General features: G+C 51.9%; 1 protein-coding gene across 2 annotated transcripts; it reads right to left on the reverse strand.

Moving 5' to 3' along the window:
- Positions 1-4,086: 4,086 nt before the first annotated feature.
- Positions 4,087-6,201, reverse strand: SOX14 (SRY-box transcription factor 14). 2 transcript variants are annotated; one of them, XM_015871050.3, is made up of 2 exons: positions 5,495-6,201; positions 4,087-5,341 (listed from the first exon to the last, which is right to left on the reverse strand). In XM_015871050.3, exons 1-2 carry the CDS (start codon positions 5,764-5,766, stop codon positions 5,044-5,046), a joined length of 570 nt encoding a protein of 189 aa, XP_015726536.1. In that variant the 5' UTR covers positions 5,767-6,201; the 3' UTR covers positions 4,087-5,043. The 2 variants fall into 2 exon arrangements, with proteins under 2 accessions (XP_015726536.1, XP_015726535.1); XM_015871049.3 differs by having other exon boundaries at positions 4,087-6,200.
- Positions 6,202-16,959: the final 10,758 nt, after the last annotated feature.

A 16,959-nucleotide genomic window follows, 5' to 3' on the forward strand; every position in this document is an offset into this window, starting at 1 on the left:
CTCCCGACATATGTTTCCAGCAGATAAGTAAACAATCTGGACGTGAAATGAAAATTTTAATTAATGCAGTAATGCTATTACACCTCAAGTGTGCAAATCCCATTGCCTTGCACTGTGACAATGGGTGGGGAGGAGGAAAGAAAGCAGACAGACAACAAACCACGAGCAAATTCTAATCTGGGTTTTGCTTTTCACTCGGCTCCAATTGTTTTCATAGTTTGTTTCCTTTGAATTAATCTCACCCTTATATTTCAATAATTACCAGCTCCTCATCTCGGCTCCTCTTTCTCTCTCACACTCAAAGAGCCGCTTCCTCTCCCTCGCTCTCCGTTTTAAATTGGGATCAACCGGGATTTAATGCCGGGCTTTGAGCGTACACATGTTCGCGTGTTGCCGTGCGGACCTGCACGGACCCCGAGCCTTATTTCTTCTGTAGCTCACAATGAATAAATGAAGCATTTCGCTATTTGTCCTAAATATATATATATATATATAAGTGAGGAGGATGGAGCTGGGGGGTTGGGGGTGGGGGGGAGGAAGGGAGGGAAGCTGCGTTGTCCTTTTGATGTTTATATAGAACACCCCAACTGGAACAGTGGAGAGAGAAGGGGGGAAGGCGAAATGAAGGGCCGGAGGAGAAAGGCTCAATTACAGCACATCAAAGCCCGGAAGGGCAGGGGATGCCGCGCCGCGACGTGGGAGCAGCGCACAGTCCGTCCCCCTCAGCGCCCAAAGAGCGCATCGCGCCGCACGCACCTCGATAGGCGAAATGTTCAGCACTTCGGATTCCCCCCCTCTATCCCCTTCCCCCCTTCCCCTTCGTTTTTACATTTGTTTTTGTTTTGTCACCTCGGCGGCATGGGACGCGTCTCCCCCCCACCCCCTGACCCCCCTTCCCTCTGCCTCTTCACCGACACCCGGAGCCCCACAGCTTGGGTCGGGACGGGCGGCGGAACGGAGCGGCGCCGATCGGTGCTCATCGTTAAACGCTACAATCGCGGCATGTAGCCGGGAGGTCGGGCCTGGAAGGAAACCGTAAAATCAGCCTCGCAATCTTTTTGATGTTCCAAAGTCGCTTTGAATGCCTTTGATACACTCAATAGCAAATTTACTGGGCTATTATCACTAATAAGCAGAAATAAGTAATATCTCTCAGAGACTTCTGTGAGCTTAATGTGTCCTTTAAAACAAAGTTTTTTAACATCACATCATTTCCCCCCACACCGTCTTTGTCTCTCCCGTAGCAGCGATTGCAAGGCTGCACCTGGGCTGCAGCTCGGGCCCTACCGATTCCCTCTGCCTCCGGTGTCTGCCCTCTACCACCCGTTCGGTACTTCGGTTAAAGGAAGCTCGGGTGGGATGGGATGCAAACTGACTCGATGGTCCTCGGAGCGGCTGGAGAGAAGGGAGGAGAACAAGAAGGGGGAAGGAGAGGAGAGGAGAGGAGAGGAGAGGAGAGGAGAGGAGAGGAGAGGAGAGGAGAGGAGAGGAGAGGAGAGGAGAGGAGAGGAGAGGAGAGGAGAGGAGAGGAGAGGAGAGGAGAGGAGAGGAGAGGAGAGGAGAGGAGAGGAGAGGAGAGGAGAGGAGAGGAGAGGAGAGGAGAGGAGAGGAGAGGAAAAAAAGAAAGGAAAGAAAAAGAAATGAAAGGAGAAAGAGAAGAGAAGAGAAGAGAAGAGAAGAGAAGAGAAGAGAAGAGAAGAGAAGAGAAGAGAAGAGAAGAGAAGAGAAGAGAAGAGAAGAGAAGAGAAGAGAAGAGAAGAGAAAAGAAAAGAAAAGAAAAGAAAAGAAAAGAAAAGAAAAGAAAAGAAAAGAAAAGAAAAGAAAAGAAAAGAAAAGAAGAGGAGGAGCAGAGGGAGCGGAGCAAAGGGAGCTGTGCGGGACAGGGAGCTGTGCGGAGCCACTCGGGGCCGGGCAGGGCCGCTCCGGGACCCCGGGGTTGGGCGCTGCGCGGCGCTGCTCGGCACTGGAACAGGCTGCGATGCTCAGCCCGGCCCGGGACAGCGCCCGGCCGAGCACCCAAGGCGTGGTACACATAACCTCGCGGCCTCTGTGTAATGATTTTATTGAAAGAAAGAGACAGTTGTGGGGAAACAGGTTTAACGAGAAGCTGTGATTCCCCCTCGAGGGAATAGCTTTTTTTTTTTTTCTTCTCCTTTTTTCTTTTTTTTCTTAGGTTTCCCTTCGACATCAAAGTCAGCAATCGGTTCATTGCTGTGTCAAGATCATTATTTAATTTATTTACCTCCACGGGTTAAATAGCTCCACACCTGCAGATGGGCGAAAGAGCTGGAGGAACAGCTCCAATAACAGCGCTGGGGGAATGGAAGCGCAGCGCTGAGCGGCTGCGGAGGGGTGGTCGGGAAGGGCAGGAGGGAGGCGAGAGGGTGAGGAAGGGTGAGTGAGAAAGGGGCGAGAAAGGGGAGGGGGTGGAAACAGAAGGGGAACTGGAAGAGGAAGAAAAGCAGAGAGGAGTGAAAATGAGAGAAAGAAGGAGAGAAAAGGAGAGGAAGAAAGAAAAGAGAGAGATAAAGAGTGACAGGAAGAAAAAGGAAAGAAGGAGAGAAGGAAGCAAAGAAGAGAAAAAGGGAAAAGAGAAAAAGAGTGTGAGAGAGACAGAAAGAAAGAGTGTGAGAGAGAAGGAAGGAAAGAAGGAAGTAAGGAAAGAAGGAAGGAAAGAAGGGAGAGAAAGAAAGAAAGAAAGAAAAGAAAAATAAATAAAAGAGAAAAGAAGGGAAGAAGGACAAAAAAAAAGAGAAAAGAAGGAAAGAAGCTCCTCGCTAAAGTTTCCAGCCCACATCGCCCAGGTTTTGCCCCGGTCCCGATGTTCCCGTCCCCGGCCCCGACGCGCACCCTCGGCCCGGCCTGGCCCATCCCTATCAGGGCTGGGGGGCTCCCATCCGGCCGGCAGCGGAGTTCTCCGCTGGGGCGGGCGCGGTGCCTCCCCCGGCTGCTCCCTCGGGGCCCGGCGGGCGCGGGCAGCCGCTTCCCCCCCGCGCTACCTCCGACCATTGTCAAACTAATCTGGGTAGATGTTAAAGGACACTGAGCTATCGGTGTTATCACCGAGACTGACAGCTCCTGTCAGCTGGGGTTACATCAGCGCCCGGCGCTCCCGGCGCCGCGTTCCCTGCCCCACGCCGGCCGCATTCAGCCCGCGTGTCCCAGCGGATCGGCCCGCTGCTCCCAGGCCCTCCCGAAGCCAGCTCTTTTAATTGTCCTCATTTGTAAGAGCCGTTTTGTCATGCTAAACAAGGCTGGAGCAGCCATTCTAACCTCTCCTTTCAGCCCTTTTCTCCTCTCCCCTTTTGTTTACCTTCGCCTGATCTCTCATTTATTTATCTATCTATTCTTCCCCTGCTTACCCTCCCATTCAAGCCCCATGTATGTTAATTGTGTTATGCCGTTTAATTCTAACATCGGTCTCCAAAGAGCACTTAATGAGCAAAGCACATCCAAACACGCCGCGCTCCGCTATTCAGCTCCAGCAGACGGACCCCGAGCTCCTCCTCGCCTCCGTCCCTCCGCGCAAAGACCCTCGTTGCACAAAGGGCCCCGTGAATAGCACCCGGACACCGCTAATTGTCCCCCGGCACGATGCTAATTCCCCCCCCCCTCTCCCCGACTTCCAAAAAAAAAATTCAATTAAAAAGAATTAAAAGAAAGACAGAGAGAATCGTCGCACCGGTAACAACTTCAGCTCCGCGGAGGTAACTTCGCAAAGCTCACTTTTCCCCGACGGGAGGGGAGGGGGATGCCTCCCCCCCACCCCCCACCACCTTCCTTTCCCCGGCTCTCCCCCCCTCGTTGTTTGTATGTATCGTCCACCCGCAGCCTCCTGCTCTCCACGAGGGGCTCCAAGAGGAGCCCGCAGAGGTGCGGGACGCGGTGCGGGGCTGTGCGGGGCCGCCCGGTGCGCGCCGTCGGGGCTCGGGGCTGCAGGACGGGCACCGCGCTCACACCGCTCTCAACGCCAAATTGCCTTCATTCCGAACGGCTTTGTTTAACCAACGTAAAGGTTCAACGAGATAAAACCCTACCGGATACGCACGGTTTTGTTTTTCCTTCCCAAGACATCGCGAAAACGTATTGAAATGACCATCATTTTTATTACGATTATTCGGTTTTCCGTTATTAGTAGTATTAGTATCAGCATCGTTCATTTGTTTTGTACAATTCTACCGCCTGACTTCAGACCTGACGCTCTGCCTAAAGTAAACTTAGATCTAATCTCACTGGATCACACAAATTGAAGGACTAGCTGTTAGAAATGAAGCAAACACTATCATATGTTAGAAATAGAAATGCTTCTCTCCCTCCGTTTTGCTTTTTCTTTCCGTTTTGAACTTTGAAGAGACACGAAAAAGCAATTTGCTTTCTTTCCCGACTAAAGCGTGGTGGCAAAATATATAGAGATTTATATATATAACACAGCCGCTCTCGTCTTTCAATGTGCAAAAGGAAAACAATCCTCCCACCCCACCCCTTAAAAAAGCCCCAACAACAGAACAGGACCGGGACATCCCAAAGTCACATCCAAGTGCCGTGAGACCATGGAGAACTCAGAGACGTTCAGGGAATAAATTAAAATCACCGCCTCTCTCCATCCCCCCCCCCCCCCCCCCCCCTTTGTCCCAGAGGGGCAGTTCGAGCTTCGCTCTTCTTTGCTTTCCTTTTTTTTTCTTTTTTTTTTTTTTCTCCCGGATTTTCGGAGTTATTTGTTTCTTTCTTTTTCATTTTCTTATTGGTTTTGTTTGTTTGTTTGTTTTTCTGTTTTGTTTTAAAACACATTTACAACTCGGCCCGGTGCCTGGATCCTATCCGCCCCCCGCTGCTGCAGGTTCTCCCCCTCCCACCCACCCCCCACCTCGGGGCCCGGTGACAGCTCTCAGCATCTCCTCGTCCCCCGGGGCGCATCCGCGGCTGTCCGGGCTGCAGAGTCCTGGCTTCGGGAGGCTCCGGCGGGGTTATGTACATGCACACGGAGGAATCCCAATCCGGCCGGCTCCCCTGGGTGGGGGCCGCCCGTGGGGTTGTGGGCGGGTGTTACATAGCAGTCGCGTGTGCTGAAGAATAGGGGTCTATGCCAGTCTTGGTCATGCCCGGGAATAATATGTAGGCAACCGGAGGCTGCAAACTGGAGGCCGACCATGCGGTACAGTTACACGGCACCACGTAGCCAGGGTTGGTCGGCGAGGGGTGGGTGTGGGTGTGTTGGCTGGGGCAGCTCAGGCTGCCGAACGCCCCGTTCTGGTATCCCAAGGTGGAGGCGTAGGGCAGGGTGCCGGTGGCCAAGGTGTGAGGAACCTCGGTCATCTTCTGAATGGCGCTGGAGCTGAACTGGCTGGGGTCAAGTAAGGAGTAAGGTGCTGAGGTGGGGGGCAGGAAAGCCCTGGCCTTCTCCGGGGAGCTCAGCAGCGAGTCAGTGGCCCCCACGGGAAGCCCGGCGGCCTTTAAGGGATCGGTTTCCCCCAGGTAAGGCAAAGGGAAGACATACCTGTCCTTTTTGAGCAGGTTCTTGGGCTTGCGCCGGGGCCGGTACTTGTAGTCGGGGTGTTCCTTCATGTGCTGCGCCCGCAGCCGCTTGGCCTCGTCGATGTAGGGCCGCTTCTCCGCCTCGGAGAGCAGCTTCCACTCCGCTCCCAGCCGCTTGCTGATTTCCGAGTTGTGCATTTTGGGGTTCTCCTGGGCCATCTTGCGCCGCTGGCCGCGGGACCACACCATGAAGGCGTTCATGGGGCGCTTGATGTGGTCGCTGGGTTTGGACATGCTGCGGGCGGACGGGCGGGCGGGCGACGGGACGCGGCGGTGCGGGGCGCTCTGCGGGCACCGCGACGACGAAGAGGAGGAGGAAGAGGAAGAAGAGGCGGCCGGGGCAGCCGGAGGAGCTCCAGGCGAGGGCTCAGCTGATCATCACAGTCCTCCACCGACGCCGTCCCCGCCGGGAGCCGCGCCGGGGCGGGGCGCGGGGAGGCGCGGAGCGGTGCGGAGCGGAGCGGCCCGCGGGGAGGCGCGGGGCGGCCCGCGGGGCCCGGCGGGCGGCTAGGCGGGCGGCGAGCCGCCGGGCACAGCTGCGGGCCGGCGGTGGGGACGCGGAGCGGCGCGGGGCAGTTCAAAGGCGAGGGGCTGCGGCGAGCGGGCTGACATAGTGGCAGGGCGTTCACAGCGCGGCTGGGCGCCCAATCAGCGCGGAGGGGGACCAGCTTAAAAAGAGAGGGAGAGAGGAAGGGCGAGAGGAAGAGGAGGGGAGGGGACAGGGGAGGGCGGAGGAGGAAGAAAGGAGGGGAAATGAGGACCCCCCCCACCCCCTCTCCATCAGCGCGCAGATTAAAGGGAAGGCTTTGTGAGTTGCCGCGCTAACAGCGAGGGGAGAGCTGGGGGGGGGGGAAGCATCGGGACCCTCGGGATATGGGGACAGGGGGTGCAGGGGTCCCGACACCCCTCCTCCGCCGTCGGGGCTGAGAGCACAGCGCTCCGCCGGGCCGAGGCCGCTCCCCGCCGCCAATTCCCCCGTTCCGCAGCCCCGCTTAACCCCGGGAGCCGGCCCGCGTCCCGACTCGCTTTGAATAATTGCCTGCCTCCCTCCAAACGCCCGTGGGGAAAATATTTATTAAATGGAAACAATTGTTCCGAATCCCGACGGGGGCCGCGTTTGTTCGTGGCTTATTGGTTTTGAGCACCTGCTTGGTTAACAAACCTGCTCCGAACAGCCCCCGTCGGGCCGCCCCTTGCCCCGGCGCGGAGCGTTCAGGCCGCTCTATGGCTGACGGGGGCAGAAACGAGATGCGAGCCGGGCGGGGGGCTCGGGCCGGGCCGGAGGTGGGGTCCGCAGCCCCGCAACCTCCGCGCTCCCCCCGCAGTCCCCCGGAGGCAAGTTCTGCTCCGGCCGGGCGGCCACGCGCTGCCATTGGAGGTTGTTCGCTACCCCCGGAGTAGTAATAAGAATAACAACAACGATAATGATAACAATATCATCAACCACCCTCAGTTATTTCCTGCTTTTTCTTTTCTTTTCTTTTTTTTTCCTCTTTCCGCTCTAAATAAATGACTTTCATTTCCCCGTGTGCGTGCGGGGCCAGGGAGGAGGAGGAAGAGGAGGAGGAGGAGGAGAAGGAAGATGGGGATACGCTTTAGAGTCCGCTCACCTGGACGAGCCTGGTGGGGCCGGAGTCATTGCGACTGCCGCCACCGCCACCGTCCCAGCGGCTTTTTTCGTTGTGTTTAGGAATGTGTTGGGAATTTCTCAGCCCCATCCCCTCAAAGCGGGGGCTGCGGGTCGGGCTCCCCCTGTCTTAACCCTCGGCACGGGGGAAACCCATGGGGAAACTCCTCCAACCCCTTCTCAAGGTGAGGTCCCACGAGTCTCTCCCTCAACATCCCGGCAGCCTCTCTCGAGAACCCGTGACAAAACTAAAAGCGGCTGCAGGAGGCCCCTTCCCCCTGGATTTCCCCCACATCCCCTTAGCAGTGCCCACAGCGTCACCCCTTCGGGCAGCTCCGTGCCACGCGTGGCCCCGACGGGGAGGGAGCAGGGATGGTACGTGCAGGCGATGAGAATGGGAACTGCTTTCCCCCCCCCCTTCCCCCCACACCCACCCACCCGTGGGAGCAGCCCTCGTGGATCGTGTTTTCCCCTCCTCCATTTAAAATACAAAACTACCTTTGTTTTCATTTCTTATTCTCGGATACTTCGAGGATGGGGGGGAGGGGGGTGTCCTACGAATATACTCATCATTTGTCATCCCGTGTGCAAACTGAAGCAGGGAAACCTGGCGCCGTTTGCCAAAATCCGGCTCTAGCAGCCAACTCGTTCGGAGGGGGAACGATGGCTCTGCCCGCTCCCAGAAAGTCTTTCCAAGCAGTTCGTGACGCTTCGCAATATTAACGATAAAAGCCAGGCAGCTCCGCTTCCATTGGGTGCTACCTCGGACCGCGATGGGGAGCTCGGGGCGTTTCGGGCTGGGTTGTGTTCAACTCCATCCTATAGAAGTTTAAAAAGAGAGAGAGAGAGAGAGAAAGGAAAGGCAAGATTTCTTGCGAGGTGCTGATGCCCCAGTCCTTAAATACTCCCATTCATAACAAGCCGCCTCTCCTGGCAGCAGAGCTCCTGTTGCATCCCCCCAAGGAGATTCGGGGCTTTTTGGGAACTTCGCAGCGAGCAGCAGCGATTTCCAGGACGACGCCACATTGTTCAGACATCAAAACGAATCTTGCAATTACGAATGACATCATCGTAACGCAGGAAGATAAGAAGGTGCTGATATGGAAACGTTAAAATCGGATTCTCGGTGGGAGTTCATTCGGAGTAACTTTAAACGCGATGGGATCGCGGAGCCTGAGATATGACAGCAGCACTAACAGAGCGGTGCTTCTGCCTTCATCCTCCTCCTCCTCTTCGCAGGAATCCCGGTTGGGCAGTGCTGGAATGGCCCGAAGTGGCACAACAGTTAGAACTTGAAAGTGCCCCGATCCAAAGTTTAATTGCTGGAGGATAATGGATCATTAAAGAACGTTTTGCTTCGTGTTTGTGCTTCGGGCGTTGGGGAAAAGAGGGGATTTGAAACCAAAGGGAGCACGTTTTGGAGAGCCTAAATCTCCACCCGGCTGCAGGCGCTGCCCGTTTCGCAGCCCCAGTGCCATTCCCTCTGGCAGCAGCACTCAGTGCATATGTATGGGGTAGAGCTCGGTGCCCAGGCTGAATATCGAGGCAGTTTTCATCTCTACTTGATTCTTTTCTCTTTACATGTAAATGCATAAGCACGTTTCCTCGTTCACGTGCCACATATTGAAACAGATCCATTTAATCACGTGCCATCACATTATATATATTTCTTTATTAATATTAGTGTATAAAACATCTACATGCACACTCACCCACCCAAGCACTGATGCACTCACAGATGCTATGCAGAGCTCAGCCTGCACCCATAGGATATTCTCTGTGCATATCTGTGGTATTTCTTGCTCAGCACCTCCCAGCCCTTAGCAACACCATTCATAGAAATAGAGGCACTCAAAGTTACATGGATGCAGCCCTCTGCATGGGCAGGTGTAAGGGAGCAGGCCACCACCTCATGCTTTAGGCAGAGGGATGGAAGCATCAGACCCTATAAGCCCCAGTCTGCATTCTCACACTAGCCAATATGAGATGGGAAGAAACCGCCCTCTCCAGGAGGATAATCACTACAAAACATACAGACTCCTCTCAGCCCCAATAATATACACTGAAGCTGAAGAGTTTTCAGCCTCATTCAAACTTCATCTTCATTCTGCCTCTTCCAATTGGCTGCAATTGGTGGAGAGGGGGAATATCCCAATGGGACTGCGTTACAGCATGGCTTTGTGCCCTGAATTGCAGACAGCAAGGACTAATATGGTCCCAATGCTCTGAACAGCACTGGCCACAGCCAGTGGACACCGCTTGGATTACCATTGTAGTGTGTAGCACCAGGGCAGAGAGCACCAAAGCTGTCCAGGCAGGGTCAGACCACACCTGGGATAAACCTCAAAGGTCCCTGATCACAGACCCTGCAGAAGAGGATGGGAAGACCTTTGTGTGTTTCCTTTGCACCACAGGCAGCAAGTAGGAGAGCTGAGATTCTCTACAGAATGGAAAGGACATTCACTGTGGCCTCTCATGTAAAGCCAGTGCTCAGCACAGAGCTGACATCCCAGATACTGTGTGGCTGGGAAGCCTCAGTCCTTGTCAGCAGCACAGAGTTAGGGATAAAAGACGTGAGCTCAAAAGCGCAGAGCAGGCTGGTAAGGGAAAGGGGTATCTTTTACTGGAGCAACTGATATGATACTATACTTATTTTGAGCAAACAAATGCTCAAAAGTGTTATTTTCCCATTGCTATTCTCAAGCAGTTAAAGCATCATAGAATCACAGAATGGTTTGGGTTGGAAGGGATCTTACAGCCCACCCAGTTCCAACCCCTGCCATGGGCTGGCTGCTTCCTCACCAGGTCAGACTCATTAGTGTTGGAAAAGACCATTAATATCACATAGTCCAGTCATCAGCCCATCACCATCACGCCCACTTAACCACATTACCAAGTGGAACATCTGCCCTTTCCAAGGCATCAAACAAGAACCAGGTAATTCCCCCCTTGCTGCTCCCACATGCACCCACTGGGCACTTCAGTTGAACATATTCACCCAAATACAAAGCTGTGAGCACATAGCACTTAAGACCCATCAAAGATCCAAACATCAGACAATTTCTCTTGCTACAAAGACTCCATACCTCTCTTCCCTATTCACACAACCATTCTCAGCATCTGCAGCTGAAGCTACAGATGTGGGTTGAGACGCTGTAAGCACCAAAGGCCATTTTTTTGCCAGTGACACACTCCCAGTATAAAGATAGAGCTCTAAGAACACTGGTAGCCAAGCACTGTCTGATAAAGCCCTGAAGAATCAATTGCGTGGACCAAAATAACCTCCAGAACAGGCAGGGAGGTTTTATGTGTTGTTTAGATCCCAGATTGCTGGAGATGACCACAGCAGTCAGAGTTGCTCCATGACAGTAAGAGCTGATCAGTAGATGTTCACCCACCTCAAACCCAAGACCCTCAGTAGAGCTTTGGCTGAAGACACCATGTGACAAACACAGATTTGGACTGAAGTGGTGAATCAAAATCTAAACAGTCAGAACGATGCTCAGATCCCACACAACACAGTGTCTCAGGTGCCATGTTTTGGTGGGGACACTGATGATGGGTCCCCATGAGTAACAATGGAGCTCTCCAGCATTCACTCCTGAGCTACAGAAGTTGTTCCTCATTAGGATCAGCAGGGCTGTAGTCCTCAGCCATACCACAAGCATCCTCATTGGGCATCATATGAACCTCCCGCCCAGTCAGGGAAACATCACTTCTGGAGACTCCAAAACACATCAAACAGATCAGCAAAGAGCTTGGGTAGAGAATATCCATAATGCCTTGAGACAACTGGAGATCCATTCAACCTAGATGGAAGACATAGCCTTATTCAGACAGAAAAACTGCTGCAAGACAGACATGGTGACTAGAAACAGAACCTGGTGTTGCAGAAAGTGTTCCTGGCTTGTTTCCTGTGTGCCCTCTACCACCCTGCCCAGCCCAGCCCTACTCATACACCATAGCATCCCAACTCCAGCCTCAGCCTCCTTGGCAAACACATCCCCCTGCAGCAAAGCCAACTTCGGGAAGTTTCAGGAAGTAGTTTTTATTTGGGGGGGATGGTACAGATGAGATGGTGATGGCTGGAGGAAATTATTATATTTTTAATTGAATTTTGTGTGTTACGCTCAGATACTACGGTAGCGGGTCCTTTATCAATTGTTAACACGAATACTAATGAATACTAATGCTAATCATTTGTTTCTGGAAACAAATGCATAGATATTTGATGGAAAAGTCTCCCTGAATTTTAACACTAGAAATAATGAAATGCATCAAAGTCTTGTGGTGCCAGCAGACAAAACCCTACAGTTACAATATGGTGACACAGAACGTGAGATATGGAGGAGTCAGCACCTGCATTGATGTAAGTTGCTCCATAAGTAATGCCTCCTATATATTTCCATGCCAAAGACAACAGCCACAAATGACACAGTAACACTACTTGAAAGAGCAAATTCTCACCTACAAAACACTGTTTTCCCACACAGCCATCACCATTAGGTATGCATTTTTGATCGTGATTAACATACAGGGTGGGAAGATGCAGCCTCTACTGCCGTACCACCAACACTTGCCTATGATGCTGTGGGCCAACATAATAAAATAGGATGCATTATTTTTGGAGCAGTTCTTGCAGCAACTGATGCAGTCCCACCAGAACCCAGATATTGTTTTCTCACCACCCCTGAGGGCAACCCAGGTAAGAGGAGCAGCCAAAGTCTCCCTCCAGGTTCCATCCCATAGAGCAGGACCTGGCACATCCACCAGTGCCCACATTGGAGTGATGCTCCCTGCTTGACTTGCAAGGAGCCCATCTCTCCAGTAGCTGCTGGCTCTTTACAAGGCTGGGAGATGAAAGCAAACTTTATTTCCAGCCACCCATCCCAAACAGGAAGGCACGCTGCTAACCCTTTCCTAACCCTCCAGATAGGGATTTTGTGGGGAATAATTTTGCCAGCAGGAGATTCCAGAAACTGCAATTAACAAAAGACTTGGATGAAACATGCCTTATATCTTGTTCCAGATGCAGTCACAGAGGTTTATACTGAGGTGGGGGAGGCAAATGTTTAAGGGAGGGCCTGCTCTGGAGCACAAGTCTGCAGCACCTGCAAATTTCACCCCCAGGATAAATAACTGAGATATCTCCGTCACTTGGGGCTGCTCAAATTATTCATAGCAAATAAATTACCAGGTGCATTCAGTTTGTTGTTCACCCCTCCTTCCTTTTCCTACACGCTCATGAATCACTTGGAAATAGATTCTGATTTCTGCAAGAGTGTCTATTAGTCATAATAAAGAGACGTGGCACGGCTCATGTGAACACATGTGGCCAATGGGCTGTCAGCAAGTGTTTGTTACAGGTCTGGTACCTCAACCTGACTGGTGATTCAGGGTGTTTGCTACTGCTTCTGAGCCTCACTTGGTGATGGGACTTTTATCTTCTTAATCCTTTTTAGCGAGCAATGGGAGTGAAGAGGGAGGACCCATGGGGATGCCCAGCACAAGCCTACCCTGCCAGGCAGAATCCCCCACTCCTCTCACAAACATAGAAGCCTTAAGATTGGAAGAGACCCCTGAGGTCCCCAATTCCAACCCCAGCCCACCCCACTGTGCCCACATCCCTCAGTGCCACATCTCCACAGCGCTGAACACCTCCAGGGATGGTGACCACACCACCTCCCTGGGTAGCTGTACCAATGTACAAAGAATGGGAATGGAGGTCCTCCTGCATCTCCATGAACCATAGCACCAAAGAAATACATTCTCCTCTTGGGTAGATATATGATTATATATATCCCTCCAGGCACCAACAGCTTCAATTCTGGTTACCAAGAAGCTATGCAGCACAGAGGACCAGCCTCACTGTTACCCATCTGAGCCCCTGCAAGGCTGCCCTAACAAATAAACATCTTGTGCTTGTCCTGGTGGACGTCTAGGATCCCACTGGTCATGGAGGGAGTGAAAACTTGTTATTGGTAGAACACAATTAACACTGTATACAAATAGAGATTTAAGGGGACGCGGGTGGGAAGAGAGGAGGAGAAGGAGGTGCTGAGTCTGGACTTCCTCCACCACGGTCAGGTTGCAGGGGATGGGAGACTTGTCTGATTACCAGCCAAACAATGAGCAGCGCTATTCAAACACATCCAATTACTGTCGTTATTCAGTGGGCAGAAGCCAATATGAGAATAAAAATGCAGAAGGAGCAGAGAGGTCTTTGCCTGGGAAAGCATGTAGGAGCCTTGTAACGCTCCATTCTGAAAAAGGATTTAATCAACAGCAACAAATTTGTAGGGTGAGGAAAGAGAATGAGTGCATTGTGCACAGCACTGACTTTTCATGCTCCCTCCTACATAGGGCATGCTGATAACCCCCCAGCCATCACCTTCCCCAGGAATGAAGGAAATCAGGCTGCCTCATACATTTAAACCCAGCCCAGGGCCTTTGTCCAAGAGAAACTTCTCAATTTCCCTCTGATGCTCCGATTCTGTTGAGATCTGATGATTTCTGGATATCAAACCATCTCCCAGCCCTAAAACTGTGGGTCAGAGAAGCCATTCTGCTGTTTTACCCAACCTACTTCCTCCTCTTCCACAGTAGCCCTGCTCAGTGCTGGTTTTAACATGGGTTCCTGCACTGGTACATCACAAAACCACAGAATGGTTTTAGGCTGGAAGGGACCTGTGGAGGTCACTTGCTCCACATTGAAAGCATCAGGTTTTAAGACTAAAGCAGCTGTTGTTGTACAGCATTAGCAGAATAAGGGTAGCTTTGTACCGCATGAGCTTAGTGCCTCCCTTGAGGCTGCAGTGGTACAAGTAACAACATAAGGACACATCGCATCCTCCATCTGGAGCTCATTCTGCTCTCTTCCTGTTAGCATCGCTCATTTCTCCATCCATTGGAGTCCCCAGGTCACAGCTGAGTGCCACCAGAAGGGGCCCTCAGCATGGAGGACAACCACTGTGCATGAGGATGGGGCCCCTAAGTGAGGAGTCTCTCCATAGCTGGCTCTTCTCACCAGCTCCTGTTGTTGGAGGCATCCCAGCACATGGCTAAGGGTGCTGATGAACCCTGAGGGAAGGCAGCCTGGCTATGCCAAGCTGATCCCCACACTGTCCCAACACGTGTGTGAACTGAGTTTTTCCACCAGCTTACAGCTCAGGATTCTTTTCCATTTAGTCAGTCTCTTGGTTGAGCATTTGATCACTTACTGACAGGAATCACAAAGCCTTTCCTTCTGACTCACTCGATGCCTTCAGTCATTGCCTGCCAGGTCTGCATTGGACTGTCTGGGTCACATGCATTTATTCCTGGGCAGGACCTCAGGATCAGAACCAAAGTAGGATGGGAACACCATAGAGCACAGGGAGAACAGAATTCCAGGGAACTCAGCACCTTGACCCCCATTATTTTACTCCCTCTGCATTGACTGAAGAGGATGAGCAGAGCCAGTTTGAAACGAAAGGATTCCTGGGTGGGTTCCTCCAGCCAAGTCAACCTGGTGGCTCCAGCATGAAGGTTTATGATGTCTGCAGTCAGAGTGGCTTTTTATATATCTGTCCTTCCTCCTAAATTAGGGGTTAACTTATATAGCCCTGGATTGATACTATACTGGCATCCTGTTCTATTTTCATCCTTTCCTATTCCCCCCCCCCCCCCCAATTGCTGTCACACAACATTTGTATTTCAAGCCCTATTCCCTTGGAAGGGCTTCTTATTCTAATGCAGCAAATTTCAAGGATGCAAATGCATTTTCTGTTTCCCTTGCAAAACAGGAATAGTCCTCTTGTGGAAATTTTCCATTAAAAAAAAAATGTATATATACAAGAATAATAACAACAACCAAAGCACGAGCAATATTCCACCTTTTGGAATCTGAAATAGATTTGGAGCTGTGCCTGAGGAAAAGGGGGGAGGGAAGAGAGGAATGCCACAGAACACCTTTATAAAACACCCCCACTCCCATGGGGTGCAGCACGGGCAGGTCCTGGCTGCTCTGAAATAGCTCCGTGCCACTGGAGTGAGAGGACCAGATCTCAACCTGCCTCACTGATCAGCACCAGCAGAAGGGCAGCCAACAGGGAAAGCCCTCAGCCCTATGGAGAGAGAGAGGTTGGGGTGCTGTGCCTGGGAATGCAGCCATTGGAAGGCAGGTAGATGAAGTAGAGAGGAATCCTAAAGAGTGTAAATCACTGCTAAAAGCTCTCCCCACTCTGACCCCCCATCCAGGACTGGCTAATCCAGCCCAGCTGCCTTCAACTTTGATCTTTGTGCTCAAGCAACAAAATCCAACTGGAAACAAAGCAACCAACCCCCTTGGTCCAAAAGATTCACCTGACCTCCTTATTTCTATATGACCAGCAGCATCCCCTAAAGAATCATAGAATCATTAAGGTTGGAAAGACCGCTAAAGTCAACAAGTCCAACCAACAACCCATCCCCACTATGTCCATTAAACCATGGCACTCAATGTGATAGTCATCCTGTTCTTGAACACCTCCAGGGACAAAGACTCCACACCACTTCCCTGGGCCGCCTGTGCCAATACCTCGACATTCTTTCAGAGAAGAATTTCTCCCTAACATCCAACCTGGTATCCAGCCAAAAAGCTCCCAGTGCAGGCAACCCGGTATGCATTAGCCAGAATGGGATCTCTGAAGCAGCGTGGGGAACATCATTTCAGTGCTGAGGATGAAGATGTCAAATCAAAGTGGATTCAGGGCCATGGGCTTCTGCTGTCTACAAGATCACATTTCAGCCAAGAACTTGCTATGCCCAGTGACCCATGTTACCTCCTGCTACTAAAAGCTCACAGAATACAGTTGTGTAGGGTCCCCAGGGGGACATAAGGAAGAGTTAATAACAAATTGTAACAATCAAAAAGATCAATGTGATATAATGGTGATACAGGAGGTGTAATGACAAAGAGACTCGTGCGAAGGAAAGGTGCTACAAACAGAAGTGCTCACCCATCTCTGAAGATCTAGGCTTACAATAGGAACTCCACAAAGGAGGGATCTCCAACCAGAAATCCTTCCCCAGTGGCAGTCAGCCTTTAAATGGGGTCTAAGAGAGGTGCAGCCAGATTCCACCCCTTCCACCCTCCCAGCATTGCCTTCACCTGTGCTCCCAGGGCTGACCAGGTCCTTTCCCCAGGTGCTCAATCAGTGGTTCAGGCCTGGACTCAGCAGTTCCCATAGACAGGTTTATTGCTGTGACATGTATGAAGCAAGGATGCCCCATGTGCTGGGACACTTCTGGTCCCTTCTCTGAGGGTGCTCAGCCCCAGTGCATTCTCAGGGCTGCTCCTTTCCCACTCAGACCATGGAAGAAGGAGGATATCCCTCCCATTAAAATCCATCTGACTCCGTGTCTCGAGTCTTCTTATTTATTTCCATCTGGGTGACATGGCTGATCTCCTGCTGCACTTCAGCCTGTTTTCCTCGTCCTTTTTAGAGACTCTCTAATACTTTGTATTGTTCGTGTTTTATTTTATCTTCTTATTTATTTCCCTCTAACGCCGACCTTCTTTCATCTCCCTAAGACTTTCTCCCCCCCTCCCTCCGCTCCCGCCTAGAGTCTCCCTTTAGCTTCTTATTCTTCGCCGTAAGCCCCCATCCCCTCTCTTGCCTTGTACCGGATCAGTGTAGGGTTTCATGCTTATCACCCAGCCCGGCTCTGCTCGGCTCCCTCTGCCCAGGAGAGGGCACTGGCGCAGCAGCCCAGCGCTCCTCACTGCAGCCTCCATCTACTCGCGTTTTCATTTATTTTCCTGCTCCTCCCCGTGGATG

This window comes from Coturnix japonica, chromosome 12 (genome assembly GCF_054131305.1).
Source record: "Coturnix japonica strain WE chromosome 12, WE-NBRP24, whole genome shotgun sequence".
Lineage (NCBI taxonomy): Eukaryota > Metazoa > Chordata > Aves > Galliformes > Phasianidae > Coturnix > Coturnix japonica.

Coding starts and splice junctions, on each gene's coding strand:
- SOX14 (XM_015871049.3), bottom strand. CDS start 5,766: ATGTCCAAACCCAGCGACCACATCAAGCGCCCCATGAACGCCTTCATG.